Below are 26,601 nucleotides of genomic sequence, written 5' to 3'. Positions count from 1 at the left end.
AGCCAACCCGGGGAGGTGGGTGGGACGCAAGAATATCTGCCTGCTGTCCCTGGATAACACCAGTTACGGTAAGTAACTGTGCTTTATCCCAGGACAAGCAGGCAGCATATTCTTGACTGATGGGTGACCTCCAAGCTAACAAAAAAGAGGGATGGAGGGAAGGTTGGCCATTAGGAAAACAAATTTTGCAAAACAGATTGGCCGAAGTGTCCGTCCCGTCTGGAGAATGCATCCAGACAATAGTGAGATGTAAAAGTATGAACTGAGGACCAAGTAGCAGCCTTGCAGATTTCCTCAATAGGAGTGGAACGGAGGAAAGCTACAGATGCTGCCATAGCTCGAACTCTATGGGCCGTGACAGAACCTTCCAGTGTCAGTCCGGACTGAGCATAACAGAATGAAATGCACGCTGCAAGCCAATTAGACAACGTACGTTTAGAAACAGGACGTCCCAATTTATTCGGATCAAAGGATAGAAAAAGTTGGGGAGATGATCTGTGGGGCTTAGTACGCTCTAAATAGTAAGCTAGAGCCCGCTTACAGTCCAAAGTATACAGAGCCTGTTCTCCAGAATGAGAGTGAGGTTTCGGAAAGAAGACAAGCAGAACAATGGATTGGTTGAGATGGAATTCAGAGACAACCTTAGGGAGAAACTTTGGATGTGTACGCAGAACCACCTTGTCATGATGAAAGATTGTAAAAGGTGGATCCGCAACTAGTGCATGTAGCTCACTGACCCTCCTGGCAGAGGTTAGAGCAATAAGGAAGACCACTTTCCAAGTGAGAAACTTGAAAGGAGTCGTAGCCAAAGGTTCAAATGGAAGCTTCATTAAGGCGGAGAGAACCACATTGAGATCCCAGATTACAGGGGGTGCTTTAAGAGGTGGTTTCACATTGAAAAGACCCCGCATGAATCTGGAAACCAAGGGATGAGCTGAAAGGAGTTTCCCATGAACTGGCTCATGAAAAGCAGCAATAGCACTGAGGTGGACTCTGATGGAAGTAGACTTGATCCTAGAGTCAGACAAAGAAAGAAGGTAATCCAACAAAGTCTCCACTGCAAGGGACGTAGGATTATGATGATGAAGAAGACACCAGGAAGAAAATCTTGTCCACTTCTGATGGTAACATTGCAGAGTTGCAGATTTCCTGGAGGCATCCAGAATAGAACGAACGGGCTGAGACAACAGAGTATCATTCGAAGTCAGCCCAAGAGATACCAAGCTGTCAGGTGCAGAGACTGGAGGTTGGGATGCAGAAGGGTCTCCTGATGCTGTGTAAGCAGAGAAGGAAACAATGGAAGAAGAATAGGCTCCCTGGAACTGAGTTGAAGTAGAAGGGAGAACCAATGTTGCCTGGGCCATCGTGGAGCGATGAGAATCATGGTGGCCTGTTCCCTCTTGAGCTTGAACAAGGTTCGTAACATGAGAGGTAGTGGAGGGAAAGCATACAGGAACAGATTGGACCAATCCAGGAGAAATGCATCCGCTGCCAGATGGTGAGGAGAGTAGAGTCTGGAGCAGAAGAGGGGCAGCTGGTGATTGTGAGGAGCTGCAAAGAGGTCTATCTGAGGAGTGCCCCATTGAGCGAAGATGGACTGTAGAGTTAAAGGATCGAGAGTCCACTCATGAGGCTGGAGAATTCTGCTGAGTTTGTCCGCCAAGGAATTCTGTTCTCCCTGAATGTAGATCGCCTTCAGGAAGAGTTGGTGATCTGTGGCCCAAGCCCAAATCTTCAGGGCTTCCTGGCACAAGAGGCGAGAGCCTGTCCCACCCTGCTTGTTGATGTAATACATTGCAACTTGATTGTCTGTGCACAGCAGGAGGACTTGAGGAAAGAGAAGATGTTGGAAGGCCTTGAGGGCATAAAACATCGCTCTGAGTTCCAGGAAATTGATGTGATGTTTCATTTCCTGGGCTGTCCAAAGACCTTGAGTTTGGAATTCGTTCAAATGTGCTCCCCAGGCGTAAGGGGAGGCGTCGGTGGTGATGATAAGTTGATGAGGAGGTAGATGGAACAGAAGACCTCTGGATAGATTTGAGGATATCAACCACCATTGCAGAGACTGACGAAGAGACGATGTCACAGATATGTGTCGTGAGCAGGGATCCGTCGCTTGGGACCACTGAGTATCTAGGGTCCATTGAGGAGTACGCAGGTGAAGACGTGCGAAGGGTGTGACATGAACTGTGGAGGCCATGTGACCCAAGAGTATCATCATTTGCTTGGCAGAGATGGAACGTTGTGGAAGTACCTGCTGACATAGAGACTGAAGAGTTTGAAGACGGTTGGACGGCAGGAACGCTCTCATGAGGACTGTGTCCAGCACCGCTCCAATGAATTGAAGTCTCTGAGTGGGGATGAGATGAGATTTGGGTAGATTGATCTCGAACCCCAGAAGTCGTAGAAACAGGATGGTTTGGTTGGTGGCCAGAAGTACCATCTGAGATGAATTGGCCTTGATTAACCAATCTTCCAGGTAAGGAAAGACTTGAAGGTGGTGAGGGCATAGAAAGGCAGCCACCACAATCAGACATTTGGTGAATACTCTTGGAGAGGAGGCAAGACCGAAGGGCAGCACCTTGTATTGGTAATGACAATGATGGATCATGAAGCGGAGGAACTGTCTGGAGGCCAGATTGACCGGTATGTGAGTATATGCCTCTTTGAGATCGAGGGAGCATAGCCAGTCGCCCTGATTGAGAAGAGGGTAAAGAGTGGCCAGAGAAAGCATTCTGAATTTCTCTTTGACCAAGCATTTGTTGAGATTGCGAAGATCTAGGATGGGTCTGAGATCTACTGTTTTTTTGGGGACTAGAAAATAACGAGAGTAGAATCCCTGTCCCTGCTGATCTAGAGGAACCTCCTCTATGGCGTTCAGAAGGAGGAGGGATTGAACCTCTTGAAGAAGGAGGGAAGACTGACGAGTGTTCAAAGCAGACTCTTTTGGCAGACTTTGGGTAGGCAGAGTCTGAAAGTTGAGAGAGTAGCCATGGCGGATGATGTTGAGGACCAACGGATCCGAGGTGATATTTTCCCAACGGCTTATATAATGAGCAAGGCGTCCTCCTATAGGCTGTGGAAGATGGGCAGATGGTAGAATACTGGCTATGTCCTGGAGAACCAAGTCAAAAGGGTTGGGAGGACTTTTGTGGAGGAGGAGGCTTCACCTGTTGTTGCTGTTGTGCTGGTCTAGGGTTTTGCCTCTGTTGTTGCTGCTGACGCCGGGGCTGTTGAGAGGCCGGTGGCAAAGGACAAGCCACAAATCGGCGTTGGTAGGCTGATTGCTGCCGAAAAGGCCTGGTAGGTGGGGTCTTCTTTTTTGTTTTGAGGAGAGTATCCCACCTAGTCTCATGAGCTGAGAGCTTTTGGGTAGTGGAGTCCATGGATTCTTCAAACAGCTCATCACCCAGGCAAGGCGCATTAGCCAGTCGATCTTGATGATTGACATCAAGTTCTGAAACCCTGAGCCATGCCAGACGACGCATGGCCACCGACATAGCCGTGGCTCGAGAGGTCAGCTCAAAGGTGTCATAGATCGACCTGACCATGAATTTACGAAGTTGTAAAAGTGATGAAGAAGTTTGGCGAAAGGCAGATCTTTTGTGGTCAGGGAGGTACTTTTCAAAAGCTGACAAATTCTGAATGAGATGTTTAAGATAGAATGAAAAATGGAAAGCATAATTCACTGATCTATTAGCTAGCATCGCATTCTGATACAACCTCTTGCCAAACTTATCCATGGCCTTACCTTCTCTGCCAGGAGGGACCGAGGCGTACATACTAGCTCCCGTGGATTTCTTTAAAGTGGATTCCACCAAGAGAGACTCATGAGGGATTTGTGGTTTGTCAAAGCCAGGATTGGGGATGACCTTATATAAGGAGTCCAGTTTGTGAGGGGCTCCTGGGATGGTCAAAGGCGTCTCCAGATTTTTGTAAAAAGTCTCTCTTAATATATCATGGAGAGGCAATTTTAGAAATTCCCTTGGAGGCTGTTCAAAATCCAGTGCATCGAGAAACGCCTTGGATTTTTTGGATTCAGCCTCCAAGGGAATAGAGAGTCACACATCTCTTTGAGAAAAGAGGTGAAAGAGGTTGCATCAGGCTTAGAGGACGGATCTAAAACAGAAGGATCCTCGTCTGCCGATGAACACTCCCCCTCAGAGAGAAGAGGCTCTTCGGAGTCACCCTACAGATCAGGATCCCTTACTTGGAAACTGCGGTCTCGGGACTCCGGTGTGGAGGGTTCCAGGTGTCGAGTTTTGTGTGTCGACTTACCCGACCTCTGGGAAACGGTACCGGGAGATGTTATGGGTTGTGCCGGTGCCGAAGTTTGCACAGCCTGGTGTAAGAACCTCGGTTCCGGCGCTAAGATCGGCATGGATACCGACGAAGCCGAATGTACCGGTACCGACACAGTGGATGCAGATAAAAGAGGTTGCTCCACTGCCGGTACCGGTGGCTCAGACCGGACCGGGACTGAAAGGCTCGGTTTCAAAAGAGCAGGAAGGAGCTGCTGTAATTGCTTCTTGAGCTGCACCTGCAGGATGGCGGCAATTCGCTCATCCAGCGAAGGCACCGGCACCGCTTTTTTCTTCTGCGGTACCTTCGGTGCCGCTCTTCACTCCGAAGAGGAACCCGAGGTCGAGGGGCTCACCTCAATTGGTGCGGAGCGCTTCCGTGGGCGCCTCGAGGTCGGCAGGACTGGGCTCGCTGCTACTGAGACAGGAGGACGCTCTAGCAGGGAAGGCTTCTTAGCCGGCTTACCTGGAGGATGCGATGCCGGCGCGGTGTCGACGAGGTAGGTGCCGACTGCGTCGGGGCCGATGTCGGGGCCGGTGCCGTCGAATCCGACATATCGGTACCAAACAATAACTGCTGCTGGATCTGTCGGTTTTTTAAGGTTCTCTTTTTTAGAGTGGCACAGCGGGTGCAGGTGGACGCCCGATGGTCAGAACCCAGGCACTGTAAGCACCAGTTGTGCGGGTCGGTGAGAGAAATGGGCTTCGCGCACCGCTGGCACTTCTTAAACCCGGGTTGGGGGGCATGAACGTAAAAACGGCTTCTGCCAAATCAAAGGCCGAGGCCTCGATGGTGGCAGCAGGCCCCGCCGGGGCAAAACCGAAAAAAGAAGAAAAAAAGAAAATTCTTTTTTCTTTTTTAAATAAGAAAATAAGAAAAAAAGGGAATACAATTTCCAGAAAGGTTTACGCGAGCGGGAAGGCGAATGAGGAAAAAGTTTTCAACAGCCGTTGAAAGTGCATCTTCTTAGCTCCGCGGAAACTAAGAAACTGGGGACCGCGCGCCTCTGTCAGGCGGGAAGGCACTCGCGCGTGCGCGGTGCGGCCTACTAGAACTTTCCAAGTTCTTAGAGTGCAATCACTCTAAAATTGTCCGTACCGGTGCTCCGTCGGTGCCGTCACCCATCAGTCAAGAATATGCTGCCTGCTTGTCCTGGGATAAAACACAATATAGAATCAGTATTCCCCACATACACACTGAGATGTAGGACTCCCACTCAGCTTAGAGGGAATAGTGCCGACAGTTGCAATAGTGCCGACAGAACCTAGCTGGTTGCAAAGAGGTCATAATTATTGCGCAATTCTCATTTTACATATGCAGAACAGTATATTGCCATTTAATCATCCTCCACTAACCTCTGGTCCAGATATCATTCCAATCTTTCTAGTCATCACTCCAAACCAAGTAGATTAACTTGATATCTTTCCTCTCCTATATTTTCTCCTCCTATACTGCATACTGAGGACAAAACGTTAACCTAACATCAATTACTCTTCAATAACCATCTATTTAGCTTAATCCGTGCTATTTTCTCTTTATTGCAGAAGTAATAAACAGTTGGACATCACTCAAACACAAACTGAAAAGTAATAGTATTGCAGTACACAGAGGAATGAGACAAAATTATTCCTCTGACTGACAACTTTGTGAGCCCTTCACTCTTGCACAAAAGATTTAACCCAATCCAACATTCTTCCTACTATTTCAATCTCCTTGTAATGACAGAGCAACAACTCACGTTCGACCAGATCAAAAGTCCTGTTAATAGAATAGCAAATTTTATCTTTCTTTGTGCTGTAATGTGTTGAAATATCTTCTAACCTGGGGGCGTGGCTTGGAGGCACATGAGCACGGTCGGGTAAACGGTGAGCTCCGTCCTGATAGATCTTTTTAAAGATTTAATAGGTTACAAAAGCTGATTTTTTCCGACTTAAAAGGGAGGCTCTGTTAACCTATGGCGTCCGTTAAGCAAATTAAGGCTGATTCAGCTTTTATCGCAACGGGAAGTGCAAAATGAGCGAAACCTGAGCCAGTGATCCCCTCGAAAAACTTAACATCGAAGGATAACCTGGATAATAATGAAATCCTTCTAGAGTTGCGAGCTATTATAGAAATTGTATCTGATAACTCTAAAAAGATCCAGGAGGTGAAAGAAAACATCGCTATTCTTAATAAGAAAATGGAAATAGCTGAAAACAAAATGCTGAACCTGGAACACAGAATGGTGACAGTTGAAACAGAGGTAATTCAAATGAAGCCTGATCATAAGAAGATTGAAGTACTTACTCAGATGCTGGAGGATTTCTGTAATAGGGAGAGAAGGAGTAACTTGAGATTATTAGGGCTTCCGGAAGGGGCAGAGAAAAACAATATGACTTCCATCTTAGAGAACCTCCTCCCTAAAATCCTGCCAATTAAATCAAAGTATCCTCTTGAAATTGAAAGAGCCAAAAGGATACCTTCAAGGAGGATTGAAAATCAAAAAGGGCCGCGTCGAGTAATCTTTAAACTCTTAAGGCATCAGAAAGTATTGGAGTTATGTTGCCTGGCTAAAGAGAACAAGAATTTAAAGTTTCAGGACTCTCGTATCTACGTTGTGCCAGACTTTGTACCGGCCACTGCAGCTAAAAGGAAGAGCTTTCTTGATTTAAGATTGCAGCTGAGAAGCATAGGAGCAAAATATGGTTTGATTTACCTGGCGATTATGAGGGTGACCTACAGAAATAAAACTACTAATTTCAAGGGTGATCTGCATGAATTCTTACAGCAATTGGAAGAACCTATGAATTCATAAATACTCTTTTTTTTGGTTGTTTGATATATTTTTATTCAGGAGATGAGTTAAATCAGGAGATGAGTTAAATCATTTAATCTTATTTATGGGGTTAATAATATAAATTTGATTTGAAGTTTAAAGCATTTAATTTTAAAAGCTTAACAGCTCATGGGGGAGAACGTTCTAAATAGTGTTCGCTTCTATGGGTGTTAGGAATTGTTACCGTGACAACAGATTTATGAACAAACGTAATGAAATGTTATGAATTTATTCATGTTTGATTATATTATTCTCTTAGTATAAATGTGGAATTAAATATATAACAAGGTATGTTTTACCAATGTATCTGATAATTAATATGAGTTATAGTTTTTTTTAGACATGATTAACTGAAGTACAGTTAAGGTTCATGTCATTTTCTGCTTTGAATTGAGTGTCCTATCTTTATCACTTCTGAAGGATATGGTCAATTATATATCTTTCCTAAGTATATAGCAAAAGAAACTCGGATATGTGAAATACAATAATATTATAATATACTACACTTTCACAAAAAATATGTAAATTATATATCTTTCCACATTAACTTGGGTTTTATTTTTATATTAATTATAACTTTTCAAGATGCATAATTATTATAACTTATGTTGATATAACATTATATAAAAGCGATTTAACATTTAAGATTAGAATCTTTTTGGTTAGGAAGTTTATTTTTTTGGTAATATTTCTGATCAATTTTATTGCTGTCTTACAAGCTAATATTTGAGTATGATATTAATTTCTTTACTCATTTATTATATGTTTAGTATTTATGTAATATGAGTGTTCATTTTGATATAATATATGATGAAAAGTTTTTGAGGATTATTTATAAATATGAGACATAATTAATTATCATAATTTATTTATAGGGGGATTTGATTTCTTTACTGGGGTTATATTCCTAAGGGATTAATTTATTTATATATTTTGCTGGTTGCAATTGAAGCAGGCCATTCAGGCTGGGTTCCCTAACTGGAAAAATCTTAATACTCAGTCCAGTTTGGACTTCTTATGTTTTCAGGTGGACTTTCTGGGTCAGCAGGCTGCACAGTGGTATAAATCTATTAGCAAATTGGTTAAAAAAAAACCTAAAAATAGTCTGAGGGATATTTGGAGCATTGAGATTAAACATCAGATTTCAGCATCTCAATGGCCACAAATTTGGTCTTGGAGAATGAGATGTACAATGTCAGTGTCTATGAGACAAACTTGGTTTTTTTGTTACATAGAGCTTTTTGGACCCCAGTTAGATTACAAAAGTTAAATAGTACCTTGTCCAATAGATGCTGGCATTGTAAGTCGGAGGTAGGGACTTTGGATCATCTTTTATTCTACTGTCCCCATATCTTAGCCTTTTGGAACTCAATCTGGGATCAAATAAATTGTTTATTGGAAAACCTTGTAGCGTTATCTTATGATACTGTAATATTTGGAATGTACATGAGAAAAAAGAGTCAGATATCATCGAGTAATAATAAACTTTTAATGATCATGACTGGAGTTGCCATCCAACATATTACTAATAACTGGAAAGATCATACTAGGTTAAACTTTAATTGTTGGTGGAATTCAGTATGCCACATATATAGAATGGAAAGATCAATAGCGATACAAAATGGAAATTATAATAATTTTATTAAAATTTGGGAGCCATTAATGTCTTTTTGTCATGATTAAATGCCATTTTCCTATTAATCAGACATCATATAGTAATAGGAGGGGAGAGGGATACAAATATAGATTTCTTTATATGAATGAAGGGCTCTGAGGGAGGGTGGGGAGAGGGTTACATTTATATGTTTAGATTATAATGATAAGACATGCAAGTGCCTTGATTTATTGTGCTTATTATGATTATTGTACACTTGATGAAAGATTTTTAAAATGAATAAAGAATTTAAATATTTATATATTTTTTTATTAATGTAACTTATTATTTATAGGACAAATGTCAATGATTTCTCTATCGGGGGAATTCTCTTTACCTGATCTAATATGTGTGTTTTCAAGTTTTCACTTTTCTCACTAGTATGGGGGGTTAGGGTGGGTGGAAGGGGGGTTTAAAAGGGGTAAGGTCCAGGCTCAAGGACCTAAATTAAGTAAAATGGTGTCTGTTCATGAGTTTAGGAATTTGTTTAGTTATTTGATTTTGATTAAGTATCTTGATTATAAAGCTTATGATGGCGTTTAAAATTTTCTCACTGAATGTCAATGGCCTCAATCATCAGATTAAAAGGAAAAAACACTTGCCTACTTGAAAAAACAGAATACTGATATTTACTATATACAAGAGACTCATCTGTCTATTGCAGAATCAAAAAAGCTGGAAGGGGGTTGGGTGAAACAATGTTTTTTTGCCCCAGCTGTTAGAAAAAAAAGCAGGGGTAGCTATTCTTATTAATAAGAAATATACAGCCAATTTTCAACTAGTAGGTTCAGATCCTTTGGGTATATGGGTGCATGTGGATATGAGTATGGGAAATAATACCCTGGCTTTGTTCAATGTGTATGCTCCTAATTCGAATCAAAATGAATTTTTTAAAACATTGCAACAATTGCTACTCCCACTGGCTGCTTCTAAAATAGTTGTAGCTGGAGATTTTAACGCTGTTATGGATCCATAAATGGATAAAAAAACATGTAAAAATATAAAATCATTAGGATTAGATAATTTGGTTCATTCATGTGATTTAAAAGATATTTGGCATATACTTCATTTTAATGATCAGGAATTTTCCTTTTGTTCACATGTTCATAAGTCTTTTTCAAGAATTGATTATATTTTTGTCTCAATTCAAATAGTTCAGCAGGTGATTAAAGCTTCCATAGACCCAATTATTTTATCTGATCATGGAGGTATATGGATTGAACTTCATTTAGATCAACAGGAGTACAGTAGATCTGTTTGGAGATTTGATAAAGCACAGTTACTTACCGTAACAGGTGTTATCCAGGGACAGCAGGCAGATATTCTTAACGTATGGGTGACGTCACCGACGGAGCCCCGGTACGGACACTTTTAACTAGAAAGTTCTAGTTGACTGCACCGCGCATGCACGGGTGCCTTCCCGCTCGACGGAGGAGAGCGTGATCCCCAGTTAAGATAAGCCAGCTAAGAAGCCAACCCGGGGAGGAGGGCGGGTCCTAAGAATATCTGCCTGCTGTCCCTGGATAACACCTGTTACGGTAAGTAACTGTGCTTTATCCCAGGACAAGCAGGCAGCATATTCTTAACGTATGGGTGACCTCCAAGCTAACAGAGGGGGAGGAGGGATGGTTGGCCATTAGGAAAATAAATTTTGTAACACAGATTGGCCGAAGAGTCCATCCCGTCTGGAGAAGGCATCCAGACAGTAGTGAGTAGTGAACGTGTGAACTGAGGACCAAGTCGCAGCCTTGCAGATTTCCTCAATGGGCGTGGAACGGAGGAAAGCCACAGAAGCAGCCATAGCTCTGACTCTGTGGGCCGTGACAGCACCTTCCAGTGAGAGACCGGCCCGAGCATAACAGAAAGCAATGCAGGCAGCAAGCCAGTTAGAAAGCGTCCGTTTAGAGACAGGGCGACCTAAACGGTTAGGGTCGAAAGATAGAAAGAGCTGAGGGGATGAGCGGTGAGCCCTGGTGCGATCAAGATAGTAAGCAAGGGCACGCTTACAGTCCAGCGTATGCAGCGCCTGTTCCCCAGGATGAGAGTGGGGTTTGGGAAAAAAGACAGGCAAAACAATGGACTGGTTGAGGTGAAAGTCCGAGACCACCTTGGGAAGGAACTTAGGATGGGTGCGCAGAACCACCTTGTCATGGTGAAAAACAGTGAAAGGTGGGTCGGCAACCAGTGCATGCAGCTCACTAACCCTCCTAGCAGAGGTGATGGCAATGAGGAAAAGCATCTTCCATGTCAGAAATTTGAGTGAAGTAGTGGCAAGAGGCTCAAACGGAGGTTTCATGAGGGTTGACAAAACCACATTCAGGTCCCAGACGACTGGAGGAGGCTTCAGAGGTGGTTTGACATTGAAGAGGCCTCTCATGAACCGGGAAACCAGGGGATGAGCCGTAAGAGGTTTTCCGAGGATAGGCTCATGAAACGCAGTGATGGCACTGAGGTGGACTCTGATGGAGGTAGACTTGAGGCCAGCGTCGGACAGAGAGAGCAAATAGTCCAGTACAGGTTCCACCGTCAATGAGGTGGGATCGTGGTGATGCAGTAGACACCAAGAGGAGAACCTGGTCCACTTCTGATGGTAACATTGGAGGGTGGCCGGTTTCCTGGAGGCATCCAAAATGCGACGGACAGGCTGAGACAGATTCTGTGGAGAGGTCAGCCCGAGAGAAACCAAGCTGTCAGGTGGAGCGAGGACAGATTGGGATGTAGTAGAGACTGATGCTGCTGCGTAAGTAGAGTAGGAAACACAGGAAGAGGAATGGGCTCCCTGGAGCTGAGCTGGAGCAGGAGAGAGAACCAGTGTTTGCGAGGCCACCGAGGAGCGATGAGAATCATGGTGGCATTGTCTCTGCGGAGTTTGAACAACGTCCGCAACATCAGAGGAAGTGGAGGGAAGGCATAGAGAAACCGACCCGTCCAGTTGAGCAGGAACGCATCCGGGGCCAGACGATGAGGAGAGGAGAGTCTGGAACAGAAAAGGGGCAGTTGATGGTTGTGAGGAGCTGCAAAGAGGTCCACCTGAGGAGTGCCCCACCGATCGAAGATGGAGTGGAGTGTGGTCGGATCCAGAGTCCACTCGTGAGGTTGAAGGATGCGGCTGAGATTGTCGGCCAGGGAGTTCTGTTCGCCCTGGATGTAGACAGCCTTGAGGAAGAGATTGCGGGCCGTGGCCCAGGTCCAGATGCGGATGGCCTCCTGACAGAGGAGGGGAGAACCGGTGCCGCCTTGCTTGTTTATGTAATACATGGCGACTTGGTTGTCTGTGCACAGGAGAAGAACCTGAGGGTAGAGAAGGTGTTGGAAAGCTTTGAGTGCATAGAACATGGCCCTGAGTTCCAGGAAGTTGATATGATGTTGACGTTCCTGAGGGGTACAGAGACCCTGTGTGCGAAGTTCTCCCAGGTGGGCTCCCCATGTGTAGGGGGAGGCATCCGTGGTGATGACCATGGAGTGAGGGGGTAGATGAAAAAGCAGACCCCTGGAAAGATTGGAGGAGTTCAACCACCATTGAAGAGATCGCTGAAGAGACGATGTCACACAGATGGGATGAGAAAGAAGGTCCGTGGTCTGAGACCATTGGTTGGCTAGAGCCCACTGAGGTGTTCTGAGGTGGAGTCGTGCCAGAGGGAGCACATGGACCGTGGAAGCCATGTGGCCCAGGAGGACCATCATCTGCCGAGCAGGGATGGAGTGATGAAGGAGCACCTGGCGGCAAAGATGGAGCAGGGTCTGTTGACGGTCGGAGGGGAGAAACGCCCTCATCAGAGTGTAATGTAATGTAATTTATTTCTTATATACCGCTACATCCGTTAGGTTCTAAGCGGTTTGAAGAAAATATACATTAAGATTATAAATGAGAAGTAAGAAGGTACTTAAAAATTCCCTTACTGTCCCGAAGGCTCACAATCTAACTAAAGTACCTGGAAATTAATAAAGAAGAGAAAATAAAGATGGTTGAGAAAAGAAAAATTCTATGTGAATTTATAGGATGGAAATTAAACTGACAGTGAAGAACTGTATGAAAAATACATATGGAATGCAGTTAGAGAGGGTAGGTTACAATCTATTTATGGTATTTTTTAATTGGACGGTGTTAAGGTGGGTAATTTGGGGGAAGGTTATCTGAAGGTAGGTGAATCTTCTGGAGGTAAAAGAGGAGGGGTTAAGATATTTGGATGAATTTTTTGAAAAGCAGGGTTTTGATTTCTTTTCTGAATGTTTTGAAGTTGTCTGATATTGTCATAAGATTGGAGATGGAATGGTTGATTTTTGCTGCTTGTGTTGCCAGAAGGTTGTCAAACATTTTCTTGCGATGTGTGCCTTTGAGTGGGGGGAAGGCGAAAGGGTTCGAGGTTCTTCTGTGTCTTGAGGTGGAGATTTGGTTTAAGCGGTTGTTTAGATAGGAGGGGGAAGAGCCGTGTAATGCTTTGAATATCAGGCAGTAGAATTTGAATTGGATTCGTGCTTGTATGGGTAGCCAGTGAGAGTCTAAGAAGGCAGTTGTTATGTGATCATATTTTTTGAGTGAGTAGATCAATCTGAGGGCGGTGTTTTGTATGGTCTGGAGTTGTTTTATCATAGTGGCTGGACAAGGAAGATATAGGGAGTTGCAATAATCCAGTAGACCTAAGACTAGGGATTGGACGATTAGTCTAAATTGTGCTTGGTCAAAGAATTTTCTGATTTTACGGAGATTTCTCATGGTTAGAAAAGCTTTCTGGGTTGTTTTGTTGATCTGGGGCTGCATTGTGCAACATCTGTCTATCGTAACTCCTAGGAGTTTTAGTTCGGGTTGTATTGGGTATTTGGTATTTTTGATTTTCAGTTCAGTGATGGTAGGAGTTTGGGCTTTTTCGAGCAAAAGGAATTTTGTTTTTTCAGAATTTAGTTTTAGTTTGTGATCCATCATCCATTTTTCTACTGTGTCTAAGGTTGTTTCTAGCTTTGTTGTGGTGGTGGTCTCTGATGGGTCGAAGGGGAGGATTATGGTGATGTCATCAGCATAGCTGAAAGATGTGACATCTAGGGTATCTAAAGTGGCTCCTAGGGAGGAGATAAAGAGGTTGAAGAGCGTAGGTGAGAGAGGTGATCCTTGTGGAACTCCGCAGGGATTTGTCCATGGTTCTGATTTTATATCATTGTATTTTACCCTGTAGGTTCTAGATTTGAGGAACCCCTGAAACCATTTGTAGACCTTGCCTGAGATTCCTATGGCGTCGAGAATTTGTAGTAGTAAGGTGTGGTCAACTAGGTCAAATGCTGCAGAGAGGTCTAATTGTATTAATATCATTTTTTTTTCCTTTACTGATGTGTTGTCGGGCTGTATCTAGTAATGTGACAAGTAGTGTTTCTGTGCTATGGTTAGTTCGGAATCCTGATTGTGAGGGGTGGAGTAGGTTATGTTTTTCCAGATATTCGGTGAGGTATTGTGCCACTAGGCCTTCTATTATTTTAACATACAATGGTATTGAAGCGATAGGTCTGTAGTTGGAGGGGCTATCTATTGGGCCTTTGTGATCCTTTATGATTGGAGTGATTAAGATCTCTCCTAGGTCCTGTGGGAATTGGCCTTCTGTCAATGTGGTTTGAATCCATAGCATGAAGTTGGTTTTGAATGTAGTGGAGGCGTTTGATAATATGTAGGTGGGGCAATTATTTAGGTCACTGGAAGCATGGCTGTATTTATTGTAGAGTCGGTTCATATCCGACCAGACTAGAATTGGGAAATCGGACCAGCTTCTGTCTGCTACGATGGCTTCGCTAGTTGATGGGTTTGTTGTTATCTTTTCTAGATGGGTGTGTGTGTTGATGAATGTAGATCTGATATTGGTGATCTTGTTTTTGAAATGGTCTGCTAGGTGGATGGCTGTTGGTGGGTTGATACCTTAGGTGGAGAGGTAAGTTTTGGTATCTGTGAGGTTCTTTACTAGATTAAATAGCTTTTTTATGTCTGGGGTTTTTTTGCCTATCATTTTGGAGTAGTAGGCTTTTCGTTTTTCCTTGAGTTTGGTTTTGTATTGATTAATTTGGTATCTCCATGCAGTTTTAGTGTGTTCTAAACTCTTGTTTTTTTTCCAGACTCTTTCTAGTTGTCTGCAGAGCTTTTTAGATTGGAGAAGTTCGGTGTCGAACCATTTATCAGAAGGTCTGCATATTTTGAATTTTAGTTTTTCTGGGGCTAGCTCATTTAGAATGGTTTTGCTTATGGATCTCCATTGGGATATAAATTCGTTGGGAGCTATGTTGGTAGTGGCGTGGTCTGCTTTATCCCAGAATATGGAGGGTTCGATTTTTTGGCGTGTTTTGAAGGAGGTTTTTATTGGAGGTTGTTTGTTAATGCTTTGAGGCCAGTTGATGTCAAAGGTGTATTTATAGTGATCTGACCAAAGGGAGGGGTGCCATGCCCATTAGAGATATTGATTTTGGGTTTGTGAGGATGTTGGGTCATATAAGCAGCAAGATCTAATTGGTGTCCTTTTTCGTGTGTGGATTGGGGATTGAGGATCTGGTAGTTTAGTGCATTGAGATATGAGAGTAAATTTATTACTTGTTTTGAGGTGTGATCTTCTAGATGGAGGTTTATGTCTCCTAGGAGAAGGTTATGAGGTGATGTTAGGGAGTTCTGGTAAATAAATTCTTCAAGCGCTTGTTTGTTGTCATTCCATTTTCTTGGTGTTGAGTAACAGAGGATGCATGTTAGAGTTTCTATGAGAGAATCGTCGGATAGTTGACAGGCTAGGAGATCTAGGTGGGGAGTGGAGTGTTTGTCTAGGGTCTTTATATTGATGTTGTTTTTGAGTATGATGGCTAGGCCTCCACCACGTTTTTTTTTCCTGCAGATTAATTCAATATTATAACCCATTGGGCAGAGTTCTGTGATGGAGGGATCGGATTCTGAGGTTAACCAGGTTTCGGATAGGAATAAGCAGCTTAGTTGTTTTTTAATTATCCAGTCCTTAATAAGGTCTGCTTTTATGCTTATTGATCTGATGTTCATATATGCACAGGATAATGTAGTGTTAAGTGTTTGGGGAGTGGGTGAGCGGTTTGGGTGGAGGAGATTTTCTTTGGTTAGTGGGTGATAGTTGTGGTTTATCGATTTTGGTTTTAGGGTTGGTCTATTTCTCCAGTTGGTTGGTATGCTGATATGGTTGAGTGAGGAGCAGTCTATCAAGTTTCTGGGCGAGTATAGTTTTCTGGTAGGTGGAGGGAATCTATGGGATTTTGTTAAGGTTGGGATAGAGGATGTATGATATCCTTCTGCTTTTCTGTTGGTTAGGAGTAGGAAGAATATTAAATGTAGGAGTGTGATTGTAGATAAACTGGGAGGCATAGTGATTTTTGTTTAGGGAGTCAGAGAGTCTGGAGTTAGGTACTTGGTGTGCGGCTATCAATATTATGTAGGGTATTGTTGGTTCATGGGGAGCTAATAGTGTTAAGTAGGATTAAGGAGATCTATCAATGGGATATAAGAGTATCGGCAGTAGCAATTTGTCTATGCTTGTCAGGTAGTTTTGGAGATAAACAGTACTATCAATTTAACAGGATCTATGAGGTTATGTAGAAATACAGTACTATCAGCTTGACAGGCTATATAAAGATATATGGTTATTTAGAGGATATCTAGTATTAATAGCTATCAGGCTCTAAGAGTGTATGTAGGTTCTTTTGGAGATAAATAGTATTATCATTTATCAATCTATATGTAGAATTATAGGTTATTAAACAGTATTATCATTTATCAATCTATATGTAGAAATACAAGTTAGTTAAGTAATACTATCACTTATCTAGCTTTATGAAGAAATACATGGTGTCGAGAACTGCTCCAATGAACTGAAGTCGCTGTGTGGGAAGCAGATGCGACTTGGGGTAGTTGATCTCGAACCCCAGAAGATGGAGGAAAGAGATGGTGTGTTGAGTGGCTTGTAGCACAAGTGGAGACGTAGGTGCTTTCACCAACCAATCGTCCAAGTAGGGGAACACCTGGAGGTTGTGAGACCTGAGGAAGGCCGCCACCACAATAAGGCACTTGGTGAACACCCTGGGCGATGATGCAAGGCCAAAGAGTAGCACTTTGTACTGGTGGTGATGGTGCTGTATCTGAAACCGGAGGTAGCGACGTGAAGTCTGACTGATTGGAATGTGAGTGTAGGCCTCCTTGAGGTCTAGGGAACATAGCCAGTCGTGTTGAGAGAGAAGAGGGTAAAGCGTGGCCAGGGAGAGCATTCTGAACTTTTCCTTGACCAGACACTTGTTGAGGTCCCTGAGATCAAGGATGGGACGTAGGTCTCCTGTCTTCTTGGGTACCAGGAAGTAGCGGGAGTAGAATCCCTGACCCCTTTGGTCTTGGGGGACTTCTTCGATGGCATTGAGAAGAAGGAGGTATTGAACCTCCTTGAGAAGGAGGAGGGTTTGAGAGGAGTGAGAAGCAGACTCTACGGGAGGATTGTCTGGTGGAAGAGTCTGGAAGTTGAGAGAGTAGCCGTGGCGAATGATGGTAAGGACCCACTGGTCTGACGTGATGACCTCCCAACGGCTGAAAAAAAGTTGCAGGCGTCCTCCGATAGGTTGAGGAAGAGGTAACGCTGGTGAGAGACTGGCTATGCCCTGGAGAAAGGAGTCAAGGGACTCTCCGAAAAGTTCATCACCAAGACAAGGTGCGTTAGCCAGGCGGTCTTGATGGTTAACATCGAGGTCGGAAACTCTCAGCCAGGCCAGACGTCTCATGGCAACCGCCATGGCCGAAGCTCGAGAGGTGAGCTCGAAAGAATCATAAATAGAGCGCACCATGAATTTGCGGAGTTGGAGCAGACTGGAAATGTGTTGTTGGAAAAGAGGGACCTTACGTTCAGGAAGATACTTTTGTAATGAAGAGAGTTGTTGAACCAGATGCTTCATGTAGAAGGAGAAGTGAAAGGTGTAATTATTGGCTCTGTTTGCAAGCATTGAATTTTGATAAAGGCGCTTGCCAAATTTATCCATCGTTTTGCCCTCTCTGCCAGGAGGGGTAGAAGCATAAATACTGGATCCCTGGGTTTTCTTCAAGGTGGATTCGACAAGAAGAGATTCATGGGGTAGTTGGGGTTTGTCAAACCCCGGGATAGGGATGACCATGTAGAGACTATCCAGTTTTCTAGGGGCCCCCGGTACCGAGAGAGGGTTCTCCCAATTCTTGTACAAAGTTTCCCGTAAGATGTCGTGGACGGGTAACTTTAGGAATTCTTTGGGGGGTTGCTCGAAGTCTAGGGCATCTAAGAAAGCCTGTGACTTCTTAGAGTCAGATTCTAATGGGATAGAGAGAGCCGCTGACATTTCCCAAAGAAATTTGGTGAACGAGGATTGTTCAGGCTTGGAACCGGTATCGATTGTGGAGGGCTCCTCGTCGGTTGAAGAAGCCTCATCGTCGGTACCGGGTTGGGAATCTTCCCAGAGGTCCGGGTCCCTGACGTCGGTGTGTATAGGACGGGACGGTGGTGTGGATGGTTCTGCGTGGCGAGTCTTAGAGAGAGATTTGCCAGAATGCATGGAGACGGTACCGGGGGAAGAGGAGCGGTGCCGGTCTCGGTCGGCTTGGCGACGGTCCCGATGTCGGAGAGGATCGGCATCAGAGTGCAGTTGCACGAGAGGGTTGATGGGTTCCGCCGCGAGCACCGACATGGACGTGTTTAATGGTACCGATGGAGTTGACTCCGGTGGTATGGTGCGAGGTTCGGGCTGGTCCGGTACCGGAAGGAGCGGGGCCAATATTGTTGGCAACAGATGCTGTAGTTGTTGCTGTAGCTGCTCCTGTAATTGAGTTTGGAGTATGGCCGCAATGCGGTCGTCCAGAGGAGGCACCGGTACCGCTTTTTTCTTTTTCGGTACCATAGGTGCTGCTCTACGCCCCGGCGATGAGGAGGCCGATGACGAGGCACTCACCGAAATCGGGGCGGAGCGTTTACGGGGTCGGCTGGATGCCGGGAGGACCGGTGTCGCCGCCGTGGCAGGAGGGCGCTCAAGGGAAGTGGAAGGCTTCTTAGCCGGCTTACCTGACGCCATCGACCCCGAGGAAGGATCAGGCGGTGTGGAGGAAGTCGGTGCCGACTTTAGCGGCGCCGTCAATGGTGTGGCAGACTCCATGGCAGATCCGGTGCCAAAAAGCACAGTTACTTACCGTAACAGGTGTTATCCAGGGACAGCAGGCAGATATTCTTGACTGATGGGTGACGGCACCGACGGAGCCCCGGTACGGACAATTTTAGAGTGATTACACTCTAAGAACTTGGAAAGTTCTGGTAGGCCGCACCGCGCACGCGCGAGTGCCTTCCCGCCCGACAGAGGCGCGCGGTCCCCAGTTATGATAAGCCAGCTAAGAAGCCAACCCGGGGAGGTGGGAGGGACGCAAGAATATCTGCCTGCTGTCCCTGGATAACACCTGTTACGGTAAGTAACTGTGCTTTATCCCAGGACAAGCAGGCAGCATATTCTTGACTGATGGGTGACCTCCAAGCTAACAAAAAGAGGGATGGAGGGAAGGTTGGCCATTAGGAAAACAAATTTTGCAAAACAGATTGGCCGAAGTGTCCATCCCGTCTGGAAAAAGCATCCAGACAATAATGAGATGTAAAAGTATGAACTGAGGACCAAGTAGCAGCCTTGCAGATTTCCTCAATAGGAGTAGAACGGAGGAAAGCTACAGATGCTGCCATAGCTCGGACTCTATGGGCAGTGACAGAACCTTCCAGTGTCAGTCCGGTCTGAGCATAACAGAATGAAATGCACGCTGCTAGCCAATTAGACAACGTACGTTTAGAAACAGGACGACCCAATTTATTTGGATCAAATGACAGGAAGAGCTGGGGAGCTGATCTGTGGGGCTTAGTACGCTCTAAATAGTAAGCTAGAGCCCTCTTACAGTCCAAAGTATGTAGAGCCTGTTCTCCAGAATGCGAGTGAGGTTTCGGAAAGAAGACAGGCAGAACAATGGATTGGTTGAGATGAAAATCAGAGACAACCTTAGGGAGAAACTTTGGATGTGTACGCAGAACCACCTTGTCATGATGAAAGATTGTAAAAGGTGGATCCGCAACTAGTGCATGTAGCTCACTGACCCTCCTGGCAGAGGTAAGAGCAATAAGGAAAAGTACCTTCCAAGTGAGGAACTTGAAAGAAACTGTAGCCAAGGGTTCAAATGGAGGCTTCATTAAAGCGGATAGAACTACATTGAGATCCCAGATAACAGGAGGGGCTTTAAGAGGTGGTTTCACATTAAAAAGACCCCGCATAAACCTGGACACCAAGGGACGAGCTGAGAGGATTTTTCCATGGACTGGCTCATGAAAAGCCGCAATAGCACTGAGGTGGACTCTGATTGAAGTGGATTTGAGACCAGAGTCTGACAACGAAAGAAGATAGTCCAACAAGGTCTCCACTGCAAGGGAAGTGGGATCATGATGATGAAGAAGACACCAGGAAGAAAAACGTGTCCACTTCTGATGGTAACATTGCAGAGTGGCCGGCTTCCTGGAGGCATTCAGAATTGAACGAACAGGCTGAGACAAAAGGGAATCACTCGAAGTCAGCCCGAGAGATACCAAGTTGTCAGGTGCAGAGACTGGAGGTTGGGATGTAGAAGGGTTTCCTGATGCTGTGTAAGCAGAAAAGGATACAGTGGCAGAAGAAAAGGTTCTCTGGAACTGAGTTGAAGTAGAAGGGAGAACCAATGTTGCCTGGGCCACCTCGGAGCTATCAGAATCATGGTGGCTCTTTCCCTCTTGAGCTTGAATAAGGTCCTCAACATGAGAGGGAGAGAAGGGAAAGCATACAGGAACAGATTTGACCAATCTAGGAGAAACGCATCCGCTGCCAGGCGGTGAGGCGAGTAGAGTCTGGAGCAGAAAAGGGGCAGCTGGTGATTGTGAGGAGCTGCAAAGAGGTCTATCTGAGGAGTGCCCCATTGAACGAAGATGGACTGAAGAGTTACAGGATCGAGTGTCCACTCGTGAGGTTGGAGAATTCTGCTGAGTTTGTCTGCTAAGGAATTCTTTTCTCCCTGAATGTAAATCGCTTTCAGAAATAGATGATGATCTATGGCCCAAGTCCAGATTTTCTGGGCTTCTTGGCACAAGAGGCGAGAACCCGTTCCACCTTGCTTGTTGATGTAGTACATCGCCACCTGATTGTCTGTGCACAGGAGCAGAACTTGAGGGAAGAGAAGATGTTGGAAAGCCTTGAGGGCATAAAACATCGCTCTGAGTTCCAGGAAATTGATGTGATGCTTCTTCTCCTGGGCTGTCCACAGGCCTTGAGTTTGGAACTCGTTCAAATGAGCTCCCCAAGCATACCTGGAGGCATCGGTTGTGATGACCAGTTGATGAGGAGGTAGATGGAACAGAAGACCTCTGGATAGATTTGAGGATACCAACCACCATTGTAGAGACTGACGAAGAGATGATGTCACAGATATGTGACGTGAGCAAGGATCCGTCGCTTGGGACCACTGGGTAGCAAGGGTCCATTGAGGTGTGCGCAGGTGAAGACGTGCCAGAGGGGTGACATGTACTGTTGAAGCCATGTGTCCCAATAGTATCATCATTTGTTTGGCAGAGATGGAACTTTGAGGAAGAACCTCTTGACACAAAACTTGAAGAGTGTGGAGCCGGTTGGACGGCAGGAATGCTCTCATGAGGATCGTGTCCAGCACCGCTCCAATGAATTGAAGTCTCTGAGTGGGGATGAGATGAGATTTGGGAAAATTGACCTCGAACCCCAGAATCTGTAAGAACAAGATGGTTTGATTGGTGGCCAGTAGCACTGTTTGAGGAGAATTGGCCTTTATCAACCAATCGTCCAGGTAAGGGAAAACTTGCAGATGATGTGAACGAAGGAAAGCAGCCACCACAATTAGACATTTGGTGAACACTCTTGGAGATGAAGCAAGTCTGAAGGGGAGAACTTTGTATTGGTAATGACAGTGATTGATCATGAAGCGGAGATACTGTCTGGAGGCTAGATGAATGGGAATATGAGTGTAAGCCTCCTTGAGGTCGAGGGAGCATAGCCATTCGCCCTGATTGAGAAGAGGATAAAGAGTTGCTAAAGAAAGCATCTTGAATTTCTCCTTGACCAAGCATTTGTTGAGATCTCGAAGATCTAAGATGGGCCTGAGATCTCCTGTTTTCTTTGGAACTAGAAAGTAACGGGAGTAAAATCCCTGACCTTTCTGGTCTAGAGGAACTTCTTCTATGGCGTTTAGAAGAAGGAGGGATTGAACCTCTTGTATCAGGAGAGAGAGTGTTCAAAGCAGACTCTTTTGGTAGACTTTGATCGGGATAAGTCTGGAAGTTGAGAGAGTAGCCGTGGCGGATGATGTTTAGGACCCATTGGTCGGATGTAATGATCTCCCACCGACTGAGATAATGGGTCAGGTGCCCTCCTATCGGTTGGGGGAGATGGGCAGATGGTATGATATTGGCTATGCTCAGGAGAAACACGTCAAAAGGGTTGAGTAGACTTTTGAGGTGGCGGAGGTTTCTGTTGCTGCTGCGCCTGCCTCTGAGGTTGACGTTGTTGTTGTCGTTGTCGTCTAGGCTGTTGAGTAGCCTGAGGCAAGGGACGAGCAGCATAGCGGCGTTGGTAGGCCGATTGTTGTCGGAAAGGCCTAGTAGGGGGAGTCTTCTTTTTATTCTTTAGGAGAGTATCCCAACGTGTCTCATGCGCCGATAGCTTCTGTGTGGTGGAATCCATGGAATCACCAAACAGCTCATCCCCTAAGCAAGGTGCATTTGCTAGACGGTCTTGGTGGTTTACCTCCAACTCTGAGACCCTGAGCCATGCCAACCTGCGCATAGCCACTGACATAGCCGTGGCTCTAGAAGTCAATTCAAAGGTGTCATAAATTGACCTTACTAGGAACTTCCTCAACTGGAGAAGAGAGGAGGTACAAGTGTTAAAAGCAGATTTTTTGCGATCAGGCAGATATTTCTCAAAGGTAGAAATTGTTTGGATTAAATGCTTCAAATAAAATGAGAAATGAAAAGCATAATTTCCTGATCTGTTGGCAAGCATGGCATTTTGATATAGCCGCTTGCCAAATTTGTCCATTGATTTCCCTTCTCTGCCAGGAGGGACTGAGGCATACACATTAGCTCCCGCTGATTTCTTTAAAGTGGACTCCACTAAAAGAGACTCATGCGGGAGTTGGGGTTTATCAAACCCAGGAATAGGTATCACCCTGTATAAAGAGTCCAGTTTTCGAGGGGCTCCAGGGACAGTCAGGGGAGTTTCAAGATTTTTATAAAACGTTTCTCTCAATATATCATGGAGAGGAAGTTTAAGAAATTCCCTTGGAGGCTGGTCAAAGTCCAATGCATCAAGAAATGCCTTAGATTTCTTTGACTCAGCCTCCAAGGGAATAGACAAAGATTCACACATTTCCTTTAGAAAAGAAGGAAAAGATGCGGAATCTGGATGAGAAGAGGGATTGGTAACAAGGCGTTCCTCCTCATCAGAAGAGCATTCACCTTCGGATAGAAAGGGCTCTTCAGAATCACCCCACAAATCAGGATCCCTAACCTGAGAGCCATGGTGTCGAGACTCTGGTGTGGAGGGTTCCTGGTGTCGGGTTTTATGTGTGGACTTACCCGACCTCATGGATACGGTACCAGGCGATGTAACCTGTTGTGCTGGTACCGAGGTTTGTACCGCCTGGTGGTGAGATTTAGGCTCTGGAGCTAAAACCGGCATCGAGGTCGATGAGGTGGTAAGACCCGGTACCGATAAAGTGGATGCCGATAAAAGAGGGCGTTCCACTATCGGCACCGGTGGCTCCGACCGTACCGGAACTGGAAGGTTCTGGGGCAAAAAGGCAGGTAGTAGCTGTTGGAGTTGCTCTCTCAGCTGTACCTGCAGAACGGCGGCAATGCGCTCGTCCAGTGAAGGCACCGGTACCGCCTTTTTCTTCTGCGGTACCTTGGGTGCCGCTCGACACTCCGATGAAGAACCCGATGTCGAGGGGCTAACTTCAATCGGAGCGGAGCGCTTCCGTGGGCGCCTCGAGGTCGGCAGGATTGGACTCACTGCAGTAGAGACCGGAGGACGCTCCAGCGGGGAAGGCTTCTTAGCCGGCTTACCTGCTGGTTGCGACGCCGGCACGGTATCGCGCGGTGTCGATGAAGTCGGTGCCGATTGAGATGCAATCGATGTCGGTGCCGGTACATTGGAATCGGACATCTCGGCACCGAATAGCAACCGCTGCTGGATTTGGCGGTTCTTAAGTGTTCGTTTTTTCAAAGTTGCACAGCGGGTGCAAGTGGACGCTGACACTGGACCAAGACACTGCAGACACCAGTTATGTGGGTCTGTCAGTGAGATTGGCCTAGCGCACCGCTGGCACTTTTTAAACCCGGGCTGAGGGGGCATGAAAGTAAAGACAGCCTCTGCCAAATGGAAAGCCGAGGCTTCGATTGTGGCAACAGGCCCCGCCGGGGCGAAACGAAAAAAGAGAGAAAAAACAACTAAGTTTTTTTTTTTTTTTTTTTGAAAAAGGAAAAGAATAAAGAAATAAAGAAACCTTTATTAAAACAAAGGTTTACGCGAGCGGGAAGATCGAAAAAATATTTCTTCAACAGCCGTTGAGGAAACGCGTCTTCTTAGCTCCGCGGAAACTAAGAAACTGGGGACCGCGCGCCTCTGTCGGGCGGGAAGGCACTCGCGCGTGCGCGGTGCGGCCTACCAGAACTTTCCAAGTTCTTAGAGTGCAATCACTCTAAAATTGTCCGTACCGGGGCTCCGTCGGTGCCGTCACCCATCAGTCAAGAATATGCTGCCTGCTTGTCCTGGGATAAAGGATGTTCTGCTGAATCTGCCTATTCTTTAACGTACGTTTTTTAAGAGTAGCACAGCGGGTCAGAGAAAGGGCGGGACCGCCGGCAGAGGAAGCAGCGCAGGGCTCAGAGAAGGGGCAGGACCGCCGGCAGAGGAAGCAGCAGGGCTCACTGGCATCGGGAACCAACGGTAGGCTGCTTCTCCATGCGGGGGGGCTGGGGATGAATCGGATGTCAGGGGGGGGTGCGAGCGGTCCTTCAGGGTGGGGGGGCCAGCAGTCCTTTGGGGTGGGGCATCAGACTTTCAGGGCTGGGGGATGAATCGGACATCGGGGGGGGGAACCATGTAAAAAAAAATTGTACAATGTGCACTCGCATATAACGCGCGCATTATATGCGTGAAAATACGGTAACTACCTTCTGGTGGAATTCGCTGTGCCACATTTACAAAATGGAAAGAACAATTGCCATACAAAGAGGGAATTATAACAATTTTAAAAAGATTTGGGGGCCATTGACAAATTATTGCAATGATTAGACACCATTATTCACAGAAAGTACTCTCATACATAGGGGGAGGGGGGAGGATATAAAGTTATATTAATGGTTTGATCAATAGATAAGAATATAATATTTATATGATATTTTTGCTTAAAATATTTGTGGGAAGGGGGGATGGGGAGGGTATAAATTTATGTTTTTAATATGATGTTAGAAGAAATACAAGTGATGTGTACGAGATTTAAATGATGTAATACTATGTTCTTGATGTAAGATGGATAAATGAATAAAGAATTTGGGAAAAAAAAATAAAAATTGAGTTTTGGATTTAACTGCATAAAACTGAACAATTAAAGAAATTTGTGAACAAGTACCTCAGCCAAAACTCTGGTCCTATCCGTGACTCCTCCACTTGCTTGCTGGTAGCGCTCTCTTGCCTGTAAAAGTAAGAAAATTAAGATGACTGGCAAAGAAATATTAAAATAAATGGAAATTTTTTGGTTAATTCTCTTTCCTCGAGTATAACCAGATCAGTCCAGAATGCATTGGCTATACTTGTCAGCCAGCAGATGGAGAGAGACTAAAGAGCTGTCATTTCTTTATCACAAGTGCTTGTGTTTGAAGACACTAATAGAACTAGAAAAATTCAAAGAGCAGCTATCAGATGTGGTTTCGTTTTTGGAAGTAAACATCTGGATATGAATTCCGGCAGCGAGATATTAGCCACTTGTGGCCCTACATATTTTATGTATATATGGCCACTGGACTTTTTTTTATTAAAAAATCATTGGAAATAGTTAGCTTTTACCACACACATGCATTTGAAGATATTTCAATTGCAAAGAAATAGCTAATTTTTAAGATGTTATGTTATATAGATTTTTCTCTTCCACCTTTATCTAATTAGATCAAGGACAGATAACAAAAAGAAAACTGGACCAACTTATCCAGAAATTACAAAATTGGAGCAGAAGATTTATATTACAGAATTGAACTCAGTTAAGAATAATTTATGAAGAAAACCACAAAGATTTCAACAGTTTCCAAAACCAAAGATAATGCCCACAAACATGAAGTCTCAAAGGAAGCTGATTCCAAAAACTAACAAGTTAATATTGAATTAATGAAGAAATTAAGATTATAACTTCAAATTGGTGGATTTAAGGTCATCTGAAAGTACTGGATGATAGCAGGAATACGTATTTTAGATGATGGTTAGCTGCTCGAATGGTAAGCTGCTCGAATTTTCACAGTTGTAACATAAATTTGAACTTAATAAATCACAAAGTTTTAGATGGTTGCAACTGAAGCATGCCATTCAGGCGGGGTTCCCTGAATGGAAAAATTTAAATAATCAATATAGTTTGGAATTCTTATGCTTTCAGGTGGACTTCCTGGGACATCAGGCCGCACAGTGGTATAAATTGATAGCTGGATTTATAAATAAGAAACCAAAAACTGGTCTTAGGGACATTTGGAGTATTGAGATTAAGCATCAAATTTCTGCGTCT

At 44.8% G+C, this 26,601-nt stretch overlaps 1 protein-coding gene across 2 annotated transcripts in view; it reads right to left on the bottom strand.

Moving 5' to 3' along the window:
- IFT57 (intraflagellar transport 57) overlaps nucleotides 1-26,601 on the bottom strand; it is an 84,334-nt gene that overhangs the window by 8,505 nt on the left and 49,228 nt on the right. For both annotated transcript variants that reach the window (XM_033943420.1, XM_033943419.1), the window contains exon 9: nucleotides 25,465-25,527. In XM_033943420.1, the coding sequence (XP_033799311.1) occupies nucleotides 25,465-25,527 (63 nt within the window). The remainder of the gene's footprint in view (nucleotides 1-25,464; nucleotides 25,528-26,601) is intronic.

This window comes from Geotrypetes seraphini, chromosome 4 (genome assembly GCF_902459505.1).
Source record: "Geotrypetes seraphini chromosome 4, aGeoSer1.1, whole genome shotgun sequence".
NCBI classification, from domain to species: domain Eukaryota; kingdom Metazoa; phylum Chordata; class Amphibia; order Gymnophiona; family Dermophiidae; genus Geotrypetes; species Geotrypetes seraphini.
The sequence above is the reverse complement of the archived record's forward strand: the minus strand, read 5'-3'. Positions and strand labels throughout refer to the sequence as shown.